The 22,391-nt window shown below is 52.7% G+C and overlaps 2 protein-coding genes across 2 annotated transcripts in view; one reads left to right on the top strand and one right to left on the bottom strand.

Annotated features, from left to right (window-relative positions):
* The window catches only part of LOC139673814 (zinc finger protein 850-like), a 701,437-nt gene that overhangs the window by 405,265 nt on the left and 273,781 nt on the right, over positions 1-22,391 (top strand). The gene's annotated exons all lie outside the window — the stretch shown is intronic.
* LOC139674213 (olfactory receptor 14C36-like) lies at positions 149-9,432 on the bottom strand. Its single transcript, XM_071560402.1, has 3 exons — positions 8,482-9,432; positions 2,740-2,791; positions 149-819 (listed from the first exon to the last, which is right to left on the bottom strand). The coding sequence occupies exons 1-3, from the start codon at positions 9,430-9,432 to the stop codon at positions 149-151; spliced, it is 1,674 nt and encodes a 557-aa protein (XP_071416503.1).

The raw sequence follows: 22,391 nt of genomic DNA on the forward strand, positions 1-22,391 counted from the left end.
GTCACCAGGTCTTTACCCAACATGGGTTACCAAGTCTGTGCTCAATGTGGGTCACTGTGGATCATTCAACATTGGTACTCCAATGGGTGATGAAGCTGGAGCAGCAGACGAAGCTGTTCCCGCAGTTTGCGCACTCTGACGGCTTCCCTTATTGGTGGGTTCGTTGGTGTTTGGTCAAGTTAGAGCTGTCAGTGAAGCTCTTCCCACACTCCTCACAGCTGTGAGGCCTCTCCCCAGTGTGGATGCGCCGGTGGGTGACGAGGTGGGAGTTTTGTTTGAATCTCTTTCTGCAGTGGGTGCAGCAGAAGGGCCTCTCCTCTGTGTGTGTGCGCTGATGTGAGAAGAGTTGTGAGCTGGTCCTAAACTTCTTCCCGCACTCCGAACACTCGTACGGACGTTCCCCGGTGTGGATCCTTTGATGGCGGATCAGCTCAGAGGTGCAGCTGCAGCCCTTCCCACATTCCCCACATGTGTAGGCCCATTCCCCACTGTGGATCATTTGGTGGCGGATCAGGTGGGAGCTGAATCTGAAGCTCTTCCCACATTCCCAGCACTTGTAGCACTTCTCCCTTGAGTGATGTCGCTGCTCCATCACTGGGTCGGAGCACCTGCTCAAGCTACAGCCACCTTTGGGGCACTGGGTTGGATTTTCCTCCTCAGAGCACACAGGTCTAGTTTTGGAGATTCTCCTCCTGGGGTATCTCCGTGGATTTTCCTCCCCACTCACTTCCTGCACCCTGGAGTCGTTCAAAACAGCCTCTGCCAGCAGGTTCTGCCGGGGGGATTTGTCCTCCGTGCTCTCCGTGCTCAGCTCGGGGCCTGGGGCAGGAAGGAACAAGCACAGGCAGGGCATTTGCCTCCGGCCCACAGGGAAGGCCAAGGACATCCCCCCAAACCCGGCCCCGGCAGGACGGCATCGGCAGCGGGGTTGTCCTGCAGCCGGGGCCATGCTGGGCTGGAAGATGCAGCACAAGAGAGGGGCAAAGGGGCACTGACTTCCTCCTCACCTGCCTGGGGGGCCCAGGGCATCTTCCTCTTCCTCGCAGCCTCCTACTCCATCCTGACAAGCTTTGGGAAGGAGAAATCCTGTTTTCTGGGGAAAAACAAGGTGTGAGTGCCTTGGGTTGGGGGATCCTCCTCCCAAAGACCATCTCTAGAACTTAACAAGCTTCTTGTGTCCAGAAAAATCTCAAAAATTCCAAGATTCAGCCGAGAAAATACTGAAAGGAACTCCTCCTCTCTGGCCTCTCCATTTTGGGGTTCTGGGGGTACCCCCTGTCCTGGCTGCTGGGGGTCTCCTGTCTGTTCAGTGTCCTCCCTCTCCAGGCTGCCGGGGCTCCAGAAACCCCTGCCCGGCCATTCTCAGTTTTCCTGTCCCCACACTCCTTAATTCTGTGACTCCAGGAACACCCTGACCCCCCTTTCCCACCCATCCCACACTCCCTTTTTCTTTAACCTGCCATCCCCTGGACTCCCCTTTTAGGGGCACAGGGACCCCCTGGACCCACCAACTCCCTCTCCCCACCCCAGTCCTGCCTGTCCTTCACCTTGGCACCCTCCTGATCACCCACTCCCTGGCACTGGGATCCCCCTGCACCCCCTTATCCTGCACCCATACTCCCCTGCATACCCTTTCCTGGCCATTCCACCTCTTCCAGGTCCCACACCTCCTGTGCTGCTTTTGTATTTTTCACTCTGGGACCCCTGGAACCCCCACTCCTGAATTTCCCAGACCACAGACTCCCCCTTCCCTTTTTGGAACACTGGGGGACCCTTTCAATCCCTTTCTCTGGACACTCTGGATCTCCCTACCCCATGATTCCCCTTTCCCCGACCCATGGACCCCCCTTTCCTGGGCACAGATTCCCCTGGACCCTCCATTTCCCTTCTCCAAGCTGCTACATCCCCCCTTCCATGGACCTCTGGCCCCCTGAAAACCCCCTTCCCCAGCTCTGTGTCCCCCCTGCACAACAAAAGATTCAGCCCCAAAAAAGCCTCCCAGAAGTTCCTGCTCTCTGATCTCTCCACTTTGGGCTCTGGGGGGTCTCCCCTAATGGGCTTGCTGGGGGTCCTACAGGTATTGTGGGTCCCCCCTCTCCAGGCTCCCTGTTTTACTGTCCCAGGGGGGTCTCTGAGCACCCCGAGCAGAGACTCAGGGCAGAAGCCACCCCTGGGACCCTCGGCATTTCTTGGAGGGGTTTGGAGGGCCCTGGAGTTGTTTTGGGAGGTCTGGGAGGGAGCTTTGGGGGGATCCTGGGATAGTTGGGGTAGGTCTAGAAGCGGTTTGGGGGACCTGGTGTGGTTTGGAGGGACTGGGAGAAAGACTAGGGGGGGTCCTGAAGAGGTTTAGGAGGGTCTGGGTGGGGGTCTGGGAGGAGGTTGAGAGAATTTGGGCAGGTCTGGGTGCCCTAGAAGGGGGTTTGGTGAGTCCTGCGGTGGTTTGAGGGGTCTGGGAGCTGAATTTAGGTGAGTATGGGGGCATTTTAGGGGTCCTGGGCAGTTTAGACGGTCTGGGAGAGGTTTGGGGGGTCTGGGAGGGGCTTAGGAGATCTCTGGGGTGTTTGGGGCGGCCCGGGGTGTTTCAGGGGCTCCGCAGAGTTCAGGACCGGATTTGGGGCATCCTGGGGCTCCGGGGCAGTTTGGGGGTCCCAGGCGGTGGGTTAGGGGGGTCTCAGGGGTATTTTCGGGGGGGATTTGGGGCGTTCTGAGGCACATCCCGGGGTGGGGGGAGGGGCTTACCCGGCTCCTTCACCGTCACGGCCAACACGGCCCCGGGGGGGTCCCGGGGGGTCTGTGGGGGGTGGGTGGGTCGTGAGGGACCCCCAAAACCCGCCCCGAGTCCCCGAATGCCCCCGAAATGCTCCCAAATTTTCAGAAATTAGCCAAACTCGCCGCCATTGCTCAACTCTCCAGCAGTGCCGTCCAGTCCCGCCCTCCGTCTGCGCCGCCTCTGATTGGGATGCAGCGGGCGGTGGCGGTTCATGGAGTCCAGCACTACATCTCCCGTCATGCACCGCGCTCCCGCTCTGGCCAATCACAGGCGGGACTACAACTCCCGCCCCCCCCGCGCCCAATCGGGTCGGTCCCACCCCCGTTGCAGCCCCCCAAGTGTCCCCCGGACCCCAAACTGCCCCAGAAGGGCCCCAGGACCCCCAAGTGCTCCCCCAATACCCACTCAGGACTCCCAAATCACCTCTCCGGACCCCCAAGTGACCCCCAAGTTCATCCAGGACTTACAAGTGACCCCTAAAATCCTCGCTGGACCCCCAGATTCCATTGTCGGACACTCGAGTGACCCCCAGGGGTCCCCTCGGACACCCAAGTTCTTTCCCAGTGCCCCAAAAATGCCCCTCAGGCCCCAATGGGACCCCCAAGTGCCCCCCAAGTGCCTTCCAGGCCCCCAAATCCACCCCAACCTCCCCAAAGACCCGCAATCCCCCCTTCCCATGGGCCCTTTCCCGGGATTTGGGGCTCCAAAGGGACACTTGGGGGTCGGGGGGATTTGGGGGCACTTGGGGGGCTGTTGAGATGGGGAAGGGATTTTGTGTGGAATTGAGGGAATTCAGAGTGGAATTCAGTGGATTTGGGGTGAAATTAGGAGAGGTTGGGTGGAATTAAAGGAATTTGGGATGTAATTAAATAATCCTTATGTGAAATTAAGGGGATTTCTGTGGAACCTACAGGATTTGGGATGAATTACTTAGGATTGTAAGAGGGATTAAGGTATTTTTGAGTGGAGGTCAGAGATTTGGGATGGGATTAGGGATATGTTGGGTAGAAATAAGGAAATTTTGCACGTAGTTAAGAAGATTTGAGGTGGAAATAAAGAGAATTGAGAAATTTTAGGTGAAATTAAAGTAACTTTTGGTGAAATATATGGGATTGGGGAGGTTATAGATGGAATTAAGGAAACTCTGGGCAAAAATAATGGAGATCTTCAGGAAAATTAAGTGGATTTGGGGGTAAATCAGAGGAGTTTTATGTGGAATTAATAGAATTTTGGGTGGAAGACACGGGAGATTTGGGGCAAAATCAGCAGGACTTTGATGGGTTTATAGAGATATGAGTTGGAATTAAAGCAACTTGGAGTAGAACCATTGTGGTATGAGGTGAAAATCAGGGTATCTTTCGGTGGAATTAAAGGAATTTTGAGGGTAATTATGGGATTTTGAGTGGAATCCTGGGGATTTGGGGTAAAACTGGGGGGATTTGAGGTGAAAGTCCAAGGAGTGTGTTTGTTTTCAATGGTGAAACTTATGAGTTTCAGATTGCAGCAAAAATAGAGGAAAAATCCCTCTTGCCTGTGTCCAGCCAGTTCTCAGAGCAAAGCAGGCCCCAGTTGACTGATGAGGGACATGATGATGCTGGGGAGGTGTGGAGCAAAGTTGTCCACACTCTCAAACCTCAAGGGATTGCTCTCCAATTAGTCCAGACCTTCTTAGGAGAGAACCTGGGCCAATATCAATCAGAGAATGCTGCAATCACCTCTTCTCTAAAAAGAAAAGTAATTATCCAAAGCACTTAAAATAAGAATACACATTTTTTAGAAGCTCTTTCAAACCTTTTTCCAAGACTGTATGAGGCATCTTTCTTAATTAACTCTCCTTGATTAGAGGACAAACTCAGAAAGAGCCATGATCTGTTAGGACTTCCTTTATCTTAACAAGCCCCGTGGTGCATTTGGTGCTGAGCCCTTGACCTCAGGTCCTGAGAGGAGATTGCACAAACCTTTCCATATGTCAAAGTCAGAAGAAAATCACAAAGTATCTCAAAGCACTAATGGGTCCCACTGAGGGCCATTCCCAATACAGGCTCTTCACAGACTGGTAGGAGGAGATAATTTGAAGTTCTGATTGAACAAACCTCTCATAGACTCGGTTTCAAAAGGAAAGGGAAAGTACCTTAATAAATGTTGAGTCCCTTGAAGCATTAACAAGCCTCACTGTGGGCTGTTACTGACAAAGCCTCTCAAGGGACTAATTAAAGCAGATCATTGCAGGCCATGATATTGCAAACCTCTCACAGACTGGGTGTCAAAAAGAAGCACCTCAATAAGCTTTGTGTACCTTGAAGCATTAATGAGCCCCACTGAGTGTTGATACTGACTAAGAATCTCAAGGGACTCAATACAGCTGATAATTGGAGGCCTTAATTGAACAAATCTCTAAGAAACTCCAAACCTAAAGCAAAAGTCAAAGTACTTTGAAAAACCTGCAGTCCCTTGGAGCTTTAAGGAACCCCACAGGGCCATTCCTGACAAAGCCTCCCCAGGGACTGATCCCAGCAGATCCTTGGAGGCCATGACTCCAGGGAGGCAAAGGCTCTGGGCAGCAGCTCAGGTGCTGAGCAAAGCCTGGCTTGGCTGGAGGCAGTAGAAATGCCCAGCCCTGACCTCCAGCCTGGGGAAGGCACATCCTGTCCCTCACACCTTGCTCAGGGCTCTGCTGGGGGCACTGGCATGGGGGGTGATGCTGAGGGCAGGACAAGGGGTGACAGTGCCCAGCCTTCCTGGGGTTGTGCCAGGAGGCCACATGGCCCCAGAGCCTCAGCACAGCAGGTCTGCTCACAGCCCTTGGTGGCACAGATGGTGCTGTGCCCGAGGGGACAAAGACTTGGGATCTCTTGCACTTCTGGCCCAGTCACTTGAAGTCCCTCTGGGAAGGAACAAACCACCTCTCAGAGGTGGGTGACAAACCAGTGCTGGGAATGGTCATTGGGAGGGGCTGGTCTGTGATGAGTTTCCTGGAGCACCTTGAGCAGAGTGTCCAGAAAACAAGGCCAGTCTGGGCCATACACAATGTGGGGCTTTTCCCACTTCTCCCCTCCTAAACTCACCTCAGTCTCTAACACAGACAACTCCTGGCATCCCCCTGCCACTGCAGAGATCCAGAGGGTTCTGCACTCCTGTGCCCTGATGCCATCAGTGTGCACTGGGCACCAGTGTCTACTAAAGCTTTACACCTCTGTGGATCGGCTGTGCCAGGCCATGGAATCCACACAGTGCAGTGTGCCTGGTCATCCGTTTTCTCCTCCTGGCCAAAGGCAGGAAACCTCTATTCCTGTTCCTGGCCAGAGTATTCACTGTCTGACCTCTGTGATACCAGACCAGAAGTCCCGTTACCAGGATCAAAAGAGTTGATTTTAGTCCTTTTATGCCTGGGAGATTTCTGATTGCTTTCTTGTATCCCTGCAGCAACTACATGGACATCCTTCTTGGCTGACCCCTTCTCCACAGCTCTCTTCCCTCTCAGTTCACCTCCATGGGCTCCCAGCTCAAAGGTGGGTTCACCATCCCACTTCCTCATGTCTCCCTCTGGCCATGCAGAAAGAACCAGAGATCCCCATGTGGCCTGTGCTTGGGACTCCCTTTCCCTCTGGCTGGGGCAGGAGAGGACTGATCTCCTGGGCTGCCCCTGAGAGCTGAGCTGCTGGGCCATGGAGATGAGGAAGTGCCCTGAGTTTCTACTACATTTCAGAGCCAGGAGGGTGCCATCCCCTGGTGTATCCCTTTGGAGAGAATACAATGCCATCAGGCTGTTGGAATGTGATCCAGGAGTGCTTTGAACCTCCTCATGGCCACTGTGCAAGGAACATCCTCTGAGTCTTTAGGGGTGTTTTCAATTTTTAGGTCACTATAGATGATTTCCAGCGCAGGTAATTCCCTCAAGTACTGGATACCTTTGTTTCCTGAGCTTCACTTTCCTGGGGAGTTCACGAAATCTTCCTGAAATGGATCTCTTCCCCTCACGCTTGAGAAGAGTCATCTCCAGAGACTGTAAATTTCTCCTTCTTTTCCAATTCCTCTTTCAATTTCCTAATCTCTAGCAAAGGAATCTCAGCTTTTGGGCTTCATGACCTTGCAACTGCTGACTATCAGCCCCACTATCCCAGCATGGAAGCAGCCAGGTGGAAATCCACTCACCTGGCTGGCAGCTGGAATCTTTTTACAAGTTTGAAAGTTTTGTTGAGTTCAGGGACCAGGTAACTTTGGTTTCCTGTTTTCATTTGTGTCACTCCTTTCAATTTCTTTGTTGAAAGATTGGCTTCTTGATCTGCCCCCTCCCCTCCTGATTCTCTTTCTCTTGTCCTGCTCTCAGCATCACCCCCCATGCCAGTGCCCCCAGCAGAGCCCTGAGCAAGGTGTGAGGGACAGGATGTGCCTTTCACTGGGCTGTGGGTCAGGGCTGGGCCTTTCTGCTGCCTCCAGCCAAGCCAGGCTTTGCTCAGCACCTGAGCTGCTGCTCAGAGCCTTTGCCTCCCTGCAGTCGTGGCCTCCAAGGGTCTGCTGGGGCGAGTCCCTGGGGAGGCTTTGTCAGGATTGGCCCTTGAGGGCTCCTTAAAGATTCAGGGGCTGCAGGTTTTTCCAGGTGCTTTGAGTTTTGGTTTTGACTTGGAGTCTGTGAGAGGTTTGTTCAATCATGGCCTCCAATGATCTTCTCAGGTTCCCAGGAATGGGAGGGAGCAGGGCCAGGACAGCTGAGCCCAACTGGCCCAAGGGATGTTCCCTTTGATGCAGAGCTGTGCTCAGGGTGTTAATGGGGGGTTGGTCAGGAAGGGCTGATCTGTGTCTGGGCTGGGCTGGGCATGGGGCACTGAGTGGTGAGCAGTGGAGCAATGGTGTTGTGCACCTCATGTGCTTCTTGTGGGGTTTATTGTTACAGTTCCAGCTTTTATTACTGCTATTGTTGTCATGGGTAGCAGTAGTGTGTTCACTGAGGGTAACACAGAACACTCACCAGATCATTTTCCCTGTTTCCTGCTGTAGCCCCTGCAGTTACAGGGCTCTGTTTGCTGGTTCACACTCAGATTTAGAGCCCCTGGAGAACAAGCAAACAAGGAGCCTCTACAGAGTCTATCCCTTGGCATGTTCTTGAGAGTGAACTTGCAAAAAGCCCTAAGACTGCATGTCCTGAGCTAAGGAGAAGCCCTTTCCTGATGGAGCTGCTGTTGTGGAGCCCAGCTGTGTCCCAGCAGTGCCCATGGCCTGTCCCTGCCTGTGAGCCCAGGATGGACATGCAGCAGGTCTGTGTCCCAGCTGGCAGAGGACCAAGGCCTTAGTCCAGCCCAGGGGCTCTGCAGGAGAGTGTACAAGTGGAAAGAGAGCAGGTCAGCAAAGGCCCAGTGCTGGTGCTCCCTGGCAGTGCTGCTGTGCTGGGACTCTTTGCCCTTCTCTGCACACATGGAACTGGCCTGTAGGTGCCTGAAAATCTCAAAGGAAAAATCCAATGATCTCCAATAACCTCCTCAGACACACAAGGCTACTGCAAGAGAGTTTATTTTGTTTAAATATAAAGATAGCACAATTACTCAATTAAAGATTGAAAGAGTTAAATTTAAAAAAGAGACAGTGATTTAGATGAGAGGATGAATAACAAAATTTCATTGAGAACAAGCTTAGGAAATAAACCAAACAACTGACCACCAAGAAAAACCTGGGAAGGCAAACTGAGCCTGTCATGAGTTTTATTGTGAACGCTGTACAGAAGAAAACTGGGAGGTTCTTGCTGCTGAAAAGCACCCAGTCATCATTTTCCTCACAGCATCCTTGAGCTCCTGGTTCCTCAGGCTGTAGATGAGGGGGTTGAGTGCTGAAGGAATCACTGCGTAAGGAATTGACACCACCAGGTCCAGGGATGTGGAAGAGATGGTGGGAGGCTTCAGGTAGGCAAACATGGCAGTGCTGAGGAACAGGGAGACCACGGCCAGGTGAGGGAGGCACGTGGAAAAGGCTTTCTGCCGTCCCTGCTCAGAGGGGATCCTCAGCACAGCCCTGAAGATCTGAACATAGGAGAAAACAATGAAAATGAAACAGCCAAAACCTAAACAGACACTAACCACAGTGAGCCCAATTTCCCTGAGGTATGAATGTGAGCAGGAGAGCTTGAGGATCTGAGGGATTTCACAGACTAACTGGCCCAGGACGTTGCCCTGGCACAGGGGCAGGGAAAATGTATTGGCTGTGTGCAGCAGAGCATTGAGAAAGCCACTGGCCCAAGCAGCTGCTGCCATGTGGGCACAAGCTCTGCTGCCCAGGAGGGTCCCGTAGTGCAGGGGTTTGCAGATGGCAACGTAGCGGTCGTAGCACATGATGGTGAGGAGAGAAAATTCTGCTGAAATGAACAACATAAAAGAAAAGACCTGTGCAGCACATCCCATGTAGGAGATGGTTGTGGTGTCCCAGTGGGAGTTGTGCATGGCTTTGGGGACAGTGGTGCAGATGCAGCCCAGGTCTGTGAGGGACAGGTTGAGCAGGAAGAAGTGCATGGGGGTGTGCAGGTGGTGGTCGCAGGCTACGGCGCTGATGATGAGGCCGTTGCCCAGGAGGGCAGCCAGGGAGATGCCCAGGAAGAGCCACAAGTGCAGGAGCTGCAGCTGCCGCGTGTCTGCCAATGGCAGGAGGAGGAACTGGCTGATGGAGCTGCTGTTGGGCATTTGCTGCCTCTGTAGGTGGGGCACTGTCCAAGGAGGAAATAACAGTGCTAAATCAGATGAGATATTTCTCAAAGAGTTACAGCCATTTCCCAATACCCCTTTCCCTTCTGCTCACACTCCCCACTTTTCCTTTTTCAGGAAACTTTCCTTCATATCCATGGCTGGAGCCCTGCTTGGTGCTCACTACATTTCCCATGAGGAGCAGCCCCTCTGCCCACTGGCTGTGAGGGTCAGCCCTGCTCTGCTCCAGGGTAGGTCATCATGGCCATGGTGGGGACTGAGCCCATCCTGGTGTTCAGCTGTGTCAGATGAAACTGCTCCTAAAGCAAAATTTCTCATGGGCATCTGCACTCGCAGTTTTGAGAAGATTTCAGGATTCCAGAAGACAGTTTCAGAGGTTTGGGTGTTTTGTTTCTGACTCTCCTCATCTTCCCTGTGGAGTTTTCCTGGATGGCAGAACCCCTCAGTATTTGTGCTGCCCTGAGGAAGAGCAGAGCAGGGCTTCCCAAACAGGACCATGTCTGTGACTTAGTGCAGAGTGAGGGGAGCTGCTCTCTCCCTCTTCCATGTTCCAGCTGCCCTGGACTTGGACCTTCCTCAGACAGAGTGATCACACTCCCATTTTTGTCTGAAATTCCACTAGACACTGTTGAGAGCAGAGAGATCCATCACAGACCACTCAATGTCTCAGTCTGGCTCAAGGTCTCAAGGACACACATGGCTCATCCCACCAACTCAACAGCATTTCCTGGGATGGGCACAGCATCTCTGCCCCTCTGCACTGGGGATTTCAGATAACACAATTGTGCTATGAAGGTGATTTGCATTCTTGAGGGCAGCTCCCAGCTTGGAAGGACATCTCAGAGAAGAGCCAAGTGTCCTGACAATGGGGTTTGATTCTGGGAAACACACCTCATTCTCCAGGCACACAGAATTCACTACTGACAGCCCCACAGGTCAGAGGAAAATTGGAATGTCTCATTCCCAGGCACCCACCTGCCTGAGGGGGATCACAGGATCAGTGATTGACTCTGTAGCTTGAACTCCCATTCCCAGTGAGCCTGACTTAGAGAAGGAGGAAACAACCCCAGCAACATGAGCAAGTTGAGGAAAAAGGAAATGCACACTGAGGGTCCAGCTGGGAGAAGCCAGGGCAGAACCAGGTGGGCACTCAGGGCAGTGTCACCCTGAGCCAGCTGTGCCACCTCCCAGACACCAACAATGCCAGGTAGTTCTCAGCCCCTCTTCAGCTCCTCAGTGTTCCCTCTGCATGACAAACCACCAGGTATGTGGCTTGAGAGCTTGATAGAAATCCCTCCTTTCACCTTGTCCTTGAAGTATCCCCTGGAAAATATCCCTGAGTGCTCTGGTTCTGTAAGCAGTCCTCACCTATGAAACTCTCACTTGATAGCTGAACAAACCTGCCCTGCCCTGCCCTTCCCTGTGAGCGTTTGCTCTTTCCACCCACAGCCTCTCCTCCAGCACTGAGGGAGTTCCCCAGACCAGCTGAGAGCTGCCCCTGGCAGGGGGCAGAGCTCCTGCCCTGGCACAGCACCCTGGGGTGCAGGACCCTGCTCTGCAGGACAGTTTGGGGCAGCCTGGATGCCACAGACAGGGTTCAAACCCTACAGCCATCCCTGGGAGGAGGGAACCCTGCTGGGATGTCCCTGGGATGGTGCAGCAGAGAGTCCCTGCTTTGCAGACCGTCCTCCTCTTCAGCACCAGAGACACTGTGATATCCCACATTAGAGACCCCCCAGGCTGTGGGATGTTCCAGCGTTGGGAGATCTTCCCACAAACTGCACATACATTGCCCTTCATGCAGACTTACCGTGTGAGAGCCTGGAAAGATTCCTCTTCTGTGGATCTTCCTCTCAACTTTCCTCACACCCCAGACTGTGTGTAACCTGTCTCTGCCCTGCTTTTCTGCCCTCGGTGTGTGCAGGCAGTGCCCTGAGCCCTGCTGGGCTGTGCACAGGAGCTGCTCCTGGGCAGAGCTGTCTCTCTGCAGCGCTGCCCGCTTGCCAGGAGCTCCCTGTGTGCCAGGAGCCCGGCCCAGCTCAGCAGCACAGCAAGAGCCCAGGGCATTTAATGGCCCTCTGGGGGGTTTGGTGCTGAGTCCCTGAACATCAGATCATGACGAAAGTTGCAGCATCCTCTTGAGAAACAAAAGTCAGAATCAAACTTTAAAGTTTCTTGTGTTTTAATGGGCCGCTCTCAGGGACATAACTGAAAAGGTTTCCCCAGATTCCAGTTAGAAGAGAACATTATAGACAATGATGACAAATATGAAGAAGCAAAGAAAGGTCACTCTGATGCCGAGGAAAGTATAAAGCATTTCATTAACCCAAAGGTCACAGCCATGCCACCCAGCCTCTGGGAAGAGAGATCCTCTCCCTCCCTCATTGCTCTGAGCTCTTCCTGGGGCACTGGCATGTGGGATGTGCAATGCCAAGGGCAGGAGGATGGGGTGGCACCTCCCAGGCTGCTGAGCAGGGACAAGGAGGCAATGAGGCCCCAGGGCTGCAAGGCTCACTTGTCTCCTCATGCCATCAGGGGCACACACAGCAGCCATGGCCAAAGGCCTGCACAACTTGGCTCTCTTGGGGCCTTTCAGCTTCTGCACATCCCTGTCTCCTCTCCAGCCCAGGCTGTCCTATGGTGTCCATGCCCTGCCCCTTTCCCTGCAGGCTGTCGGCATCCCCCGGCTGCCCCACCTCGCTGGCCCCTTCCTGCACTGACATCTCTCCCTCCTCCCTGGCTCTGCCTTGGCACACAAAGCCTTGGGCTGATCCAGACTCCTTCTGGGTGATGCTTTGTATCGGAGCACTTGTCTTGGAGGGAAATTTCTTTCTTCCCATGTCCAGTCTGGACCTTCCCAGATGTCATTGGTGACATTATTTCTTTCTCATTCTATTTCTGACTACAAAAAGAAAAGCTCCACCATCTCTGACACCACCACTGGGACACTGTGGAACCTCATGGAATGAACAGCCCAGTGTGACACTGCAGAGTCTTATTGATACAATGGATTCATTGTCACTCTGTGGAACCTCATGGAATCAAGGGGTCATTTCAGGAATTATAGAGGGGTGATTGAATCACTTTTCCTCACAGGTTTTAATGATGGCAAATCAGATCTACCTATATAAATTGCATTATATATTATGATAAATGAGCAGACAGAACAGTAGACAAGTGAACAGATATTTTCTTAAATATTTAATACAATGGAAAAGCTAAAGCCTCCTAGTAGAGTATATTATAGCATAAATTAGTTCAGTGCACTGTGTCAAAACAATTATTTTAATGCAGTTGATCAAAAGCAGCAAAAAGAAACAATCATTAAAAAGGGACTGATGTAACTCTCACACAACTAAAGAGGGCAGATCTCTCTCCTTCCCTTAACCCCTGGGCAGTGACCATGAAGAGCCATCCCTGCTTCATGGGAGAAGCTCCACATGCTTCAAGGCAGTCTGTGGAAGGATCTGCCATATGGAAGTTGGACTGAGCTTTTATAGTTACACTGTCAGGGATTGTTAGTCACATGTTTCCAGGCCAGTGAGCAGCTTCTCTGTCAAATGGTGCTTCAAAAAGCAGGATGTGCATTTGCAGTTTGGTGAACCAGGCTGGTTTTAGCAGAATTCAACACCGAACAGCCCCTTGGTGCCAGCAGTAACTCAGCCCAGAGAGCCTGCATTGTTTGCATTCTCTGAGTGGATTCTGGGCCTGATCAGGGCAGAACATCCTGTCATGGTCCATAAGGCTCTGCAGTGCCACAATGGCCTCTTGATGACATGAGGTTCAAAAATGTCCTGAGGTTCATTTGGTTCCAGGAGTCCCCACAAGTCACAAAGGCCTCTTGGTTCCATGAGGTTCCACAGTGCCCCAGGGTCCCTTTGGCTCCATAAGGCTGTTCAGTGTCAAAATGGCCCCTTTATTCCAGGAGGTTCCAGTCTCCCAGGGTTCTTTCAGTTCCATTAATCCCTTCAGTATCACAATGGATTTTGATTCCATGGTGTTCAGCAGCGGCCCCAGGGTAGTTTGGGCTCCATAACCCTCTGCAGTGTCACAATGGCCACTTCATTCCTGGATGTTCCAAAATATCTCAGGGTTCCTCTGGATCCATGAGGCCCAGTTTGTAACAATTACCCTATGATTCCATGAGGTTCTGTTGTCTCATAATATCCCTTGAGTTCCAGGAGGTTCTGTGGTGTCACAATGTCCCTTTGGTTCCAGGAGGTTCCACACTGTCCTTGCTGGAACACACCTGGTTGGATGTTGCCCCACCTGCAGAGCTGCCTCCAGCTCTGGGGTCCCAACACAGCAAGGACATGGAGCTGTTGGAGCGAATTCAGAGGAGGTCACCAAGATGATCAGAGGGATGGAGCAGCTCTGCCATGAGGGAAGGCTGAGAGAGCTGAGATTGTTCAGCCTGGAGAACAGAAGGTCTTGGGGTGACCTAATTGTGGTTTTCCAGGACCTGAAAGGAGCCAACAAGAAAGATGGAGAGAGACTTTACAAGGGCCTGGAGTGACAGGACAAGGGACAATGGCTTCACACTGATAGAGGGAAGGGTTAGATGAGATAGTAGGAGGAAATTCTTTACTGTAAAAGTGGTGAGGCCCTGGCACAGGTTGTTCAGAGAAGTTCTGGCTGCTCCATCCTTGGAAGTTTTTCAGGGCCAAGCAGAATGTGGCTCTGAGCAACCTGGTCTAGTCAAAGGTGTTCCTGCCCCTGGGGTTGGAACAAGATGCTCTTTAAGGTCCCTCATGACCCAAAGCATTCTGTGATTCTGTGGCTGGTGGGTGATGTGGTGGTCAGGGCTGTCTTGGGCACAGAGACCATGAAATAATGGGGATTTCCATTGTGGGTGAAAGGAGGGGAGCCAACAGAACTGACACCTTGGACTGACAGCTGACAGACTGCAGGTGTTTTAAGAAGGAAATCTCAAAACTCCAGGAGCTGTGCCCACGTGGCCTGAGACAAGCCAGGGGCAAAAATTATGGCCTGGTTAAACAGAGAACATGGACTAAAACTCAAAAGGAAAAAGAGAGTGTGTCACCTCTGGAAAGAGGGGCAGAAATCTTGGGGGAACTACAAGGATATGGTGAAGTTATGGAGGGGGAAAATGTGAAAGGCCAAAGACAAACTGGAACTGAATTTGGTCACTGCAGTTAAAGACAGCAAAAAATGTGTCTCTGAATCCATGGGCAGCAAAAGGAGGGCTCTGGAGAGTCTCCATCCTTTGCTGGATGCAGAGGCAGCGCAGGGTCAGGGCAGGAGGAAATGGCTGAGGGAATTAATGCCTTCTTTGCCTCAGTCTTTTAACACCAAATACAGTTGTGCTCAGGATACCCAGATCCCAGGGCTGGAAGGTGGTGATGGGGAGCTGAGTGAAGCCCCCATAACCCAGAGAGAAATGGTCAGTGACCTGCTGTGTCAATGAGAACCCCACAAGTCCCTGCCCACATGGGATGCACCTGAGGGTACTGTGGGAGCTGAAGAAAGAGCTGGCCAAGCCACTTTCACTCATTGCCCAGCAGTCCTGGTGAACTGGAGAAGTCCCAGCTGAAAAGAAATCAGCCAAAGTGACACCCATTTGCAGGCAAGGCCAGAAGGATCTGGACAACTGCAGGCCTGTCAGGCCTGACCTTGGTGCCAGGAAAGTCCATGGTGCAGATCATCCTGAGTGCCATCACACAGCACAAACAGGACAACCAGGGGATCAGGCCCAGTCAGTGTGGGTTTGGGAAAGGCAGGTCCTGGCTGACAAACCTGATCCCCTTCTATGACAAAATGACCCACTCAGGAGATGAGGGAAAGGCTGTGGATGTGTCTCTCTGGAATTCGGTCAAGCCTTTGGCACCACCTCCCACAGCATCTCCTGCAGAAACTGGCTGCTCATGGCTGGGATGAGGGAACTGTTTGCTGGGTGAAAAACTGTCTGATGTCCCAGAGAGTGGTGGGGAGTGGAATGAATCCAGGTGGGTTGGTCACTAGTGGTGTTCCCCAGGGCTCAGTGTTGGGGCTGGTCCTGTTTAACATCATTATTGACGATCTGGACAAGGAGATGGAGTGCACCCTCAGTAAATTGGTGGACAACACCAAGGTGGGTGTGATTGTGGGTCTGCTGGAGGGCAGGAAAGTTCTACAGAGGGATGTGGACAAGCTGGATCAATAAGACCAAGTGTCAGATCCTGACCTTGGGTCACAACAATCCCATGGAATACTCCAGGCTGGAGGCAGAGTTGTTTGAGAGCTGCTCAGCAGGAAAGGACTTGGGGGTTGTTATGGGCTCACCTAGGTGGGCCTAGATTTGGGCTCTGAAGTCTGGACTAGGCCGAAGCTGTCAGCTGACTTGAGCTGGGCTGAGCTAACAGCTGACCTCTTCTAGCCAGTAATTTTGTATTCCATACCACATTGTGACATCATCTCCAGGGAAGTAGGAACCAGTGTGGGAGTGGTTAAGGCAGTCGCTTCTCAGTCCTCCTCTTGGGAGGACGCACGATGCTGTCCCAGGGGGGATGGAGAGGACCAGGCCCACCACTGGCTCACTGGGTATCTCAGGAAAGTAAAATGTGTTGTTCTGGGTCTCTCCTTTCTGCTTGAGTTTGCCTCCCTGGGGAATAAGTTCTTTCTTAAGTAATGTGTTCATTGAGAAATGGGGAATGTGTTGTTGCAGACTTGTGTGAGTGTATATTTGTACTCTCTTTTAATTCTCCCTTCCTTCCTGTAGAAATATATGTAGTTTTAGTATAAACGTGGTCTGAAGTGGTTTTCTCCTTTCCCCTCTCTTTTCCTCCCTTCCCTTAGTGTTAGGAGGGAGGCTTTTCTCTCTGGACTTGGGGGAGTCTGGCAGCTGCTTATCTCAAACCAAGACAGGGGTGCTGCTGGAGAGCAGCAGAATATGAGTCAGAGTGTGCCCAGGTGGGTGCAAAGGCCAAAGGGATCCTGGCCTGTGTGGAAATAGTGTGGCCAGCAGGACCAGGACACTGATTGTCCATCTGCACTGGTCACAGGTGGGGCCCAACCTCAAGTCCTGTGTCCAATTCTGGGCCTCTCACTGCAAAAAGGACTTTGAGGGCCTGGAGTGTGTCCAGAGAAGGGAATGGAGCTTGGGAAGAGTCTGGAAATAATGAGTCATGAGGAATGGCTAAAGGAACTGGTGTTCTGGAGTCTGGAGGAGAAGACGCCCAGACAGGACCTCATTGCTCTCTGCAAATACCCAAAATGAGGTTTGGGTGGGGTGGGATTTTCTCTAATCTATCAAGGCTGTAGTGACCAGATGAGAGGAAATGACCCTTAAATGCCTCAGTTGAGGTTCAGGTTAGATATTAAAAATATTTTTTCAATAAGTATATAGGCATTTGAATAAGTAGCTTAGGGAGGTTGTGGTGTCCCTGGAAGTGTTCACATGGCACCTGGATGTAACACTCTGGGAAGTGGTTTAGGGGTGATTATGGCGGTTTTTCATTCAGAGTTGGACAAGAGGATCTTGAAGGTCTATTCCAACCCTGATGGTTCTGTGATTCTGTGACCTGTCATCACTATCTCCGGGTTTGTGCTTTTACAAGAAACTGGAGATGTTTTCTCAGTTGGATTCCTCAGAAGGACCCATTAGCACTACAAGAAACTTTAAAGTTTGATTCTGACTTTGGTTTCTCAGGAGGTTCCTCAGGGTCTGATGTTCAGGGACTCAGCACCAAACCCCCCAGAGGGCCATTAAATGTCCTGGGCTGTTGCTGTGCTGCTGAGCTGGGCCCGGCTCCTGGCACACAGGGAGCTCCTGGCAAGCGGGCAGCGCTGCAGAGAGACAGCTCTGCCCAGGAGCAGCTCCTGTGCACAGCCCAGCAGGGCTCAGGGCACTGCCTGCACACACCGAGGGCACAGCAGGGAAGGGACAGAGGTGAGAGGCAGCCTGGGCTGGGAGGAGACTGAGGTCTCATTAAAGGAGAAACCTCCACAGTATTTGAAAGAAGAATTCTCTTGCTATAGGAAAGTTAACCTTCCCTTCCTGCAAGGATCTCCTAAAGCTGGCACATCCCACAGCATCCAGGATCTTTCAGAAGGACTCCCACAGTTCTTCAGTGGAGAGGAGGTGGCCATATGGCAGAGCAGGGCAGGACCTGCAGGCATTAAAGACAGACAAGGGAAGTAAGAAACAGTTTAAAGTTGTCCTGGAGTGGGAGGAGAGGTGAGAGCTCATCAGGAGAGAAATCTTCACAGCCCTTTGCCAGGGTAAGTCTCTGGCTGCAGACCAGTGCAGGTGAGTTCCTGGAAGTGTCTCTTACACCTGCCAAATGCTACCACTGAGAAGACCTGCCAGGATGGCTCTCCCGGATTTACTGGTGTGGAGCATCAGAGGCACAGGGCAAGAAGGTTCCCTTCTGGCAGGAATGGCAGTGGGATGTGGCAGAGGGTGGGAGTGCAGCCAGGGGTGCCCAGGGCTGTCCTGCAGGGCAGGGTCCTGCAGCCCAGGGCTCTGTGTACTGGGGCAGGGGCTCTTCTGCCTGCCAGGGACAGCTCAGCCTGGCCAAGGAGCTCCCCATGGCCCTGCCGGGAAGAGGTGTGGGTGGAAGGAGTGACCCCCTCCTGGCAGGCCAGGGATGAGCAGGGCAGGGCTGAGCAGGGCAGGGAGGGTCCTTCAGCTGCAATGGCTCTGGGCTTCTCTCAGCTTCAGCTCTACCTCCTGCCATGTCCAAGGGCACTTCTCGGAAAGCACATCCACTCAGAACACCTTCCCCTCCCCAGACACCTCAGCTTGTCTGGGATCTGCTCTCCAGCCCCTGCACAGGCAGAGCTGCCCCTGGGCAGTGGGGTGGGCATGGGCTGTGTGAGCACTGGAGGGAGCTGAGCTGGGCACAGGGAGGTGGCTGCTGGCAGGAACAGCTCCTCACAGCACAGACAGGCAGGGAGGGAGAGAGAGCTGCTGCCGCAAATGCTGGGGAGGGGCATGTGGGCACCTCCCTGCTGGCCCTGTGGCACAGACACCTTCCCCTGACCAACTCCTCCCTGGGCTCCTTTCCCAGCCTAAGCAGAGCCTCTGCCCTCAGGCCCGTGGGGCTCAGGTGTGCATTGCCCTGCAGCAGCCAGAGCCCAGGGAAGGATAAGGCTCTGATTTCCATCTATCTCTGTGTGTCCCTCCTCCCTTGGCAGGGGCATTGTGGCATTTCACTGCCATCCCCTGTTGCCTTTGCTGTCCTTGTTCTCACCATTGGCTTTTCTGAGCCAATATAGGGCGGTTGGGGGTGGCAGATTCCTGTTCAGACACAAACCCTTTTGGACCTGTGGGAGGAATATGTCTGTGGGAGCAAAGTGACCAAGTGCCCTCCAGGCAACTTTTGGACATTCAACTGCTTCCCTGGGTGTCCTGCAGGGCTGCAGGGTGCACTCTAGAAGGGCAGAGGTCTCCCAAAGTGCTGCCTTTGATCCCCATGCAAAAACACCTCTGTGCTAAATCCATGGAAAGGCTGATTGGCAACTGCAAGGATTGCTCTGAGTCTCAATTTGGGAGCAGAGGGATGAAAGAGATGAGGAGTCTGTCACTCTGCTCTTTGACCCTCGATTCCTGGATTCCTCTGCTCTCAGCAGTGTGCAGTTTTGTTTTAGGAGAACAGTCCAGCATGATGCTCATCCAGCTTCAAGCTGTCAGCCCAGGGCAACTGAGAACAGCTCTGATAGGCAGAGCAGCTCTTCTCTCTGCCCTAAGGGAGCCTTCCTTTGACCCTCAGGACCCACATGACTTACCTGCAGTGCAGTAGAAATTTCAGGGATTTCAAACATCCACAACAGCGGCTAAATGTAGTGGGTGCAATTAGATCAACAAACACAAAGAATTCCTTAAAATCAATTCTAAATTTGGACAAAATTTGAACAGCTCTTTGATGAATCCCAAGTCCATTAAATTTGAGATCACTCTGCATTTCAAGTTCCCCCTCTCTGCAGAGCAAAGACTTCTCGGGAGCCAATTACAGGGTCCCTGCTCCCAATGCCCCCATCAGGCAGAGAAGACCAGAGCTCAGGAGAGGGGGATGCAGAGAGGGTTTCTTAAGAAAAAAAGACCCTGAATGTAGAGTTGCCATGACACATGCAATATGTTTTGCTGATGACGTCTGGCCTAACTCAGTTCTGCTTTTTCATTCTCCACACATAACCATACCCTGAGGCAACACATGTCCAACAGCAGCTCCATCAGCCACTTCCTCCTCCTGCCACTGGCAGACACGCGGCAGCTGCAGCTCCTGCACTTGTGGCTCTTCCTGGGCATCTCCCCGGCTGCCCTCCTGGGCAACAGCCTCATCATCAGCGCCGTAGCCTGCGACCACCACCTGCACACCCCCATGCACTTCTTCCTGCTCAACCTGTCCCTCACAGACCTGGGCTGCATCTGCACCACTGTCCCTAAAGCCATGCACAACTCCCTCTGGGACACCACAACCATCTCCTACATGGGATGTGCTGCACAGGTCTTTTTCTTTTTGTTCTTCATCGTGACAGAGTTTTCCCTCCTCACCATCATGTGCTACAACCCCTACGTTGCCATCTGCAAACCCCTGCACTACGGGACCCTCCTGGGCAGCAGAGCTTGTGCCCACATGGCAGCAGCTGCCTGGGCCAGTGGCTTTCTCAATGCTCTGCTGCACACAGTCAATACATTTTCCCTGCCCCTGTGCAAGGGCAATGCCCTGGGCCAGTTCTTCTGTGAAATCCCACAGATCCTCAAGCTCTCCTGCTCACACTCCTACCTCAGGGAACTTGGGTTTATTGTGGTTAGTGCCTGTTTAGCTTTTGGTTGTTTCATTTTCATAGTTTTCTCCTATGTGCAGATCTTCAGGGCTGTGCTGAGGATCCCCTCTGAGCAGGGACGGCGCAAAGCCTTTTCCACGTGCCTCCCTCACCTGGCCGTGGTCTCCCTGTTTCTCAGCACAACTGTGTTTGCCCACCTGAAGCCTCCCTCCATCTCCTCCCCATCCCTGGATCTCACCCTGTCAGCTCTGTACTCGTTAGTTCCCCCAGCACTGAACCCCCTCATCTACAGCCTGAGGAACCAGGAGCTCAAGGATGCTCTGTGGATCACGATGACTGTACTTTTTCAGAAGAAATAAACTGTTCCTTTTTCTTCTGCAGAGCATTCAGAATTTAATGCATTTCATGTCTCAGCCTTAATTTTTTTTATTCGGTATTTTATTCTTTTGTGCATTTTCTTGTTCTTTTTCTACTTTTATAATAGTATTCACAAATGTATGTCATTACTCAGAATTTCTACATCAATATCTACCATTCTTTCGTAATGCAAAGAGTTTCAAACGGTTTGTTCTCTTTTCATTTGAGTTAAATAAACACCCTGCCCTGCTTTCTGTGTGTCCAAGATTCATTTGCCCCCTGACTACAGCATCAGTGCTTGTGTGCAGAGATGGGGCGAAGAGACTCCCAGCACAGCAGCACAACCAGGGCCAAGGGCACTTGCTCCTTCCACATCTGCTTTTTCCAACTCCACACTCTCCTTTCCAGCCCTGCTGGTGGTGCCAGGCCTGATTGCTCTGCCAGCTTGGTCACATCCTGCTGCATGTCCATCCTGGGATCACAGGCAGGGACAGGCCGTGGGCACTGCTGGGACACAGCTGGTCTGCACAACAGCAGCTCCATCAGGAAAGGGCATCTCCTGAGGGCAGGGCAGGAAGGTTTTGCTCTTTCTCCAAAGTCACTGTCAGGAAGGTGCCCAAGGAAGTTCCCCGGGAAAGCAAATCCCAGTGCCCAGTTGCAGAGTGTGAGTGTGCAGGATGTGGGCATGCAGCAGTTTGCTTACACAGCCAGAGCTGCTGGGACAGACCTGAAGGACCAGCAGAGCAGGACCTGGGCTCTGTCTTTGTTCCATGGACAGCCTGGGAAAGTACTCCTGGGCAGGTGACCCTGCAACTCCCATTACCAGCACTGGCCTCTCACCCCACCTACAAGAAGTTGGTTGTTTCTCCCTGGAGGGACATCAAGTAACCAGGTCAGAAGTCCATGTTTGCTTTGTACTGAGTTGACTTCAACATGTGAATTGTGTGTGTGTGTGGGAGATGAACCTCAGTGAGTAGAAACAACATCAGCTATTCCTGGGGGTGGGACAGGCAGTGTTGTGAGGTCACTTCACTTTGAGAGTCACATCCTCAGGGAAGCCCCCTGGATGCAGCCCTGGGATGTGCTTCTGAGTGCAGAGCTCCCCATGTCCATCCCTCAGGCCATGGGGCATCTCAGACGGGGCAGAGCAGGTGACACACAGCAGGGCTGAGGTGTCTCCAGCCCCTGGCAGTGGCAGCAGGAGCCCAGGGAGTCACTGCACCTGCTGCCAGGAGCTGTCTGTGTGTGTGCAAGGGAAGGACTCGTGTCTCTGAACAGCCCTGTGTGTGTGTGAGCAGGTAATGAGCCCAACTCAGGTGTGGACATCAGTCAGAGCCCTGACATTCCTGGGTGTGAATTCTGGAACAAGCCCCAAGATCCCAATCAGCTTTCTCCCACCTGCCTCATCCAGTTCACTGCAAACGCCCCTGTCTGTTCTGTCCCCCTGCCCTCCCTTCTGGCCTGTCCCTTTCCCTGCCCAGCAGCAAACCAGCCTGGCTGGGCAGCATTTCCCCTGTGCAGACAGACAGAGCTCTGCAGGCAGCAGCAGCTTTGCCCTCCAGCAGGCAGCATTCCTGCCCTTTCCCAGAGCACAGAGCACAGCTGGGCAGTGGGATGCAGCCAGAGGCACACACACCTCCATGGGTCACCCCTCTGAGCTGCCTGCACAGCTTCAGTGAGCACCCAACAGAGAAACAAATGCTCTCAGTCACAGGTGTCCAAGCAGGGCAGAGGGGACATGAAGATTAAAGGAGATAAAGAAGGTAAAGGGAAGAATAAATATTTCCATTGATAAAAGGGACTAGGAAATTCAGACATCATCCCTGCAGTTCTTACTGGTTGAAATGAGGACT

Source organism: Pithys albifrons, chromosome 7 (assembly GCF_047495875.1).
Source record: "Pithys albifrons albifrons isolate INPA30051 chromosome 7, PitAlb_v1, whole genome shotgun sequence".
NCBI lineage: Eukaryota > Metazoa > Chordata > Aves > Passeriformes > Thamnophilidae > Pithys > Pithys albifrons.

What these genes read in the sequence shown, in the direction of transcription:
- LOC139674213 (XM_071560402.1), bottom strand. Translation starts at nt 9,432, where the DNA reads ATGCCCAACAGCAGCTCCATCAGCCAGTTCCTCCTCCTGCCATTGGCA. An exon ending in GAACCTCCCAGTTTTCTTCT is followed by an intron (nt 2,792 to 8,481) that starts GTACAGCGTTCA and finishes CACCCCCCACAG; the next exon opens with ACCCCCCGGGACCCCCCCGG. An exon ending in CGTGACGGTGAAGGAGCCGG is followed by an intron (nt 820 to 2,739) that starts GTAAGCCCCTCC and finishes TTCCTGCCCCAG; the next exon opens with GCCCCGAGCTGAGCACGGAG.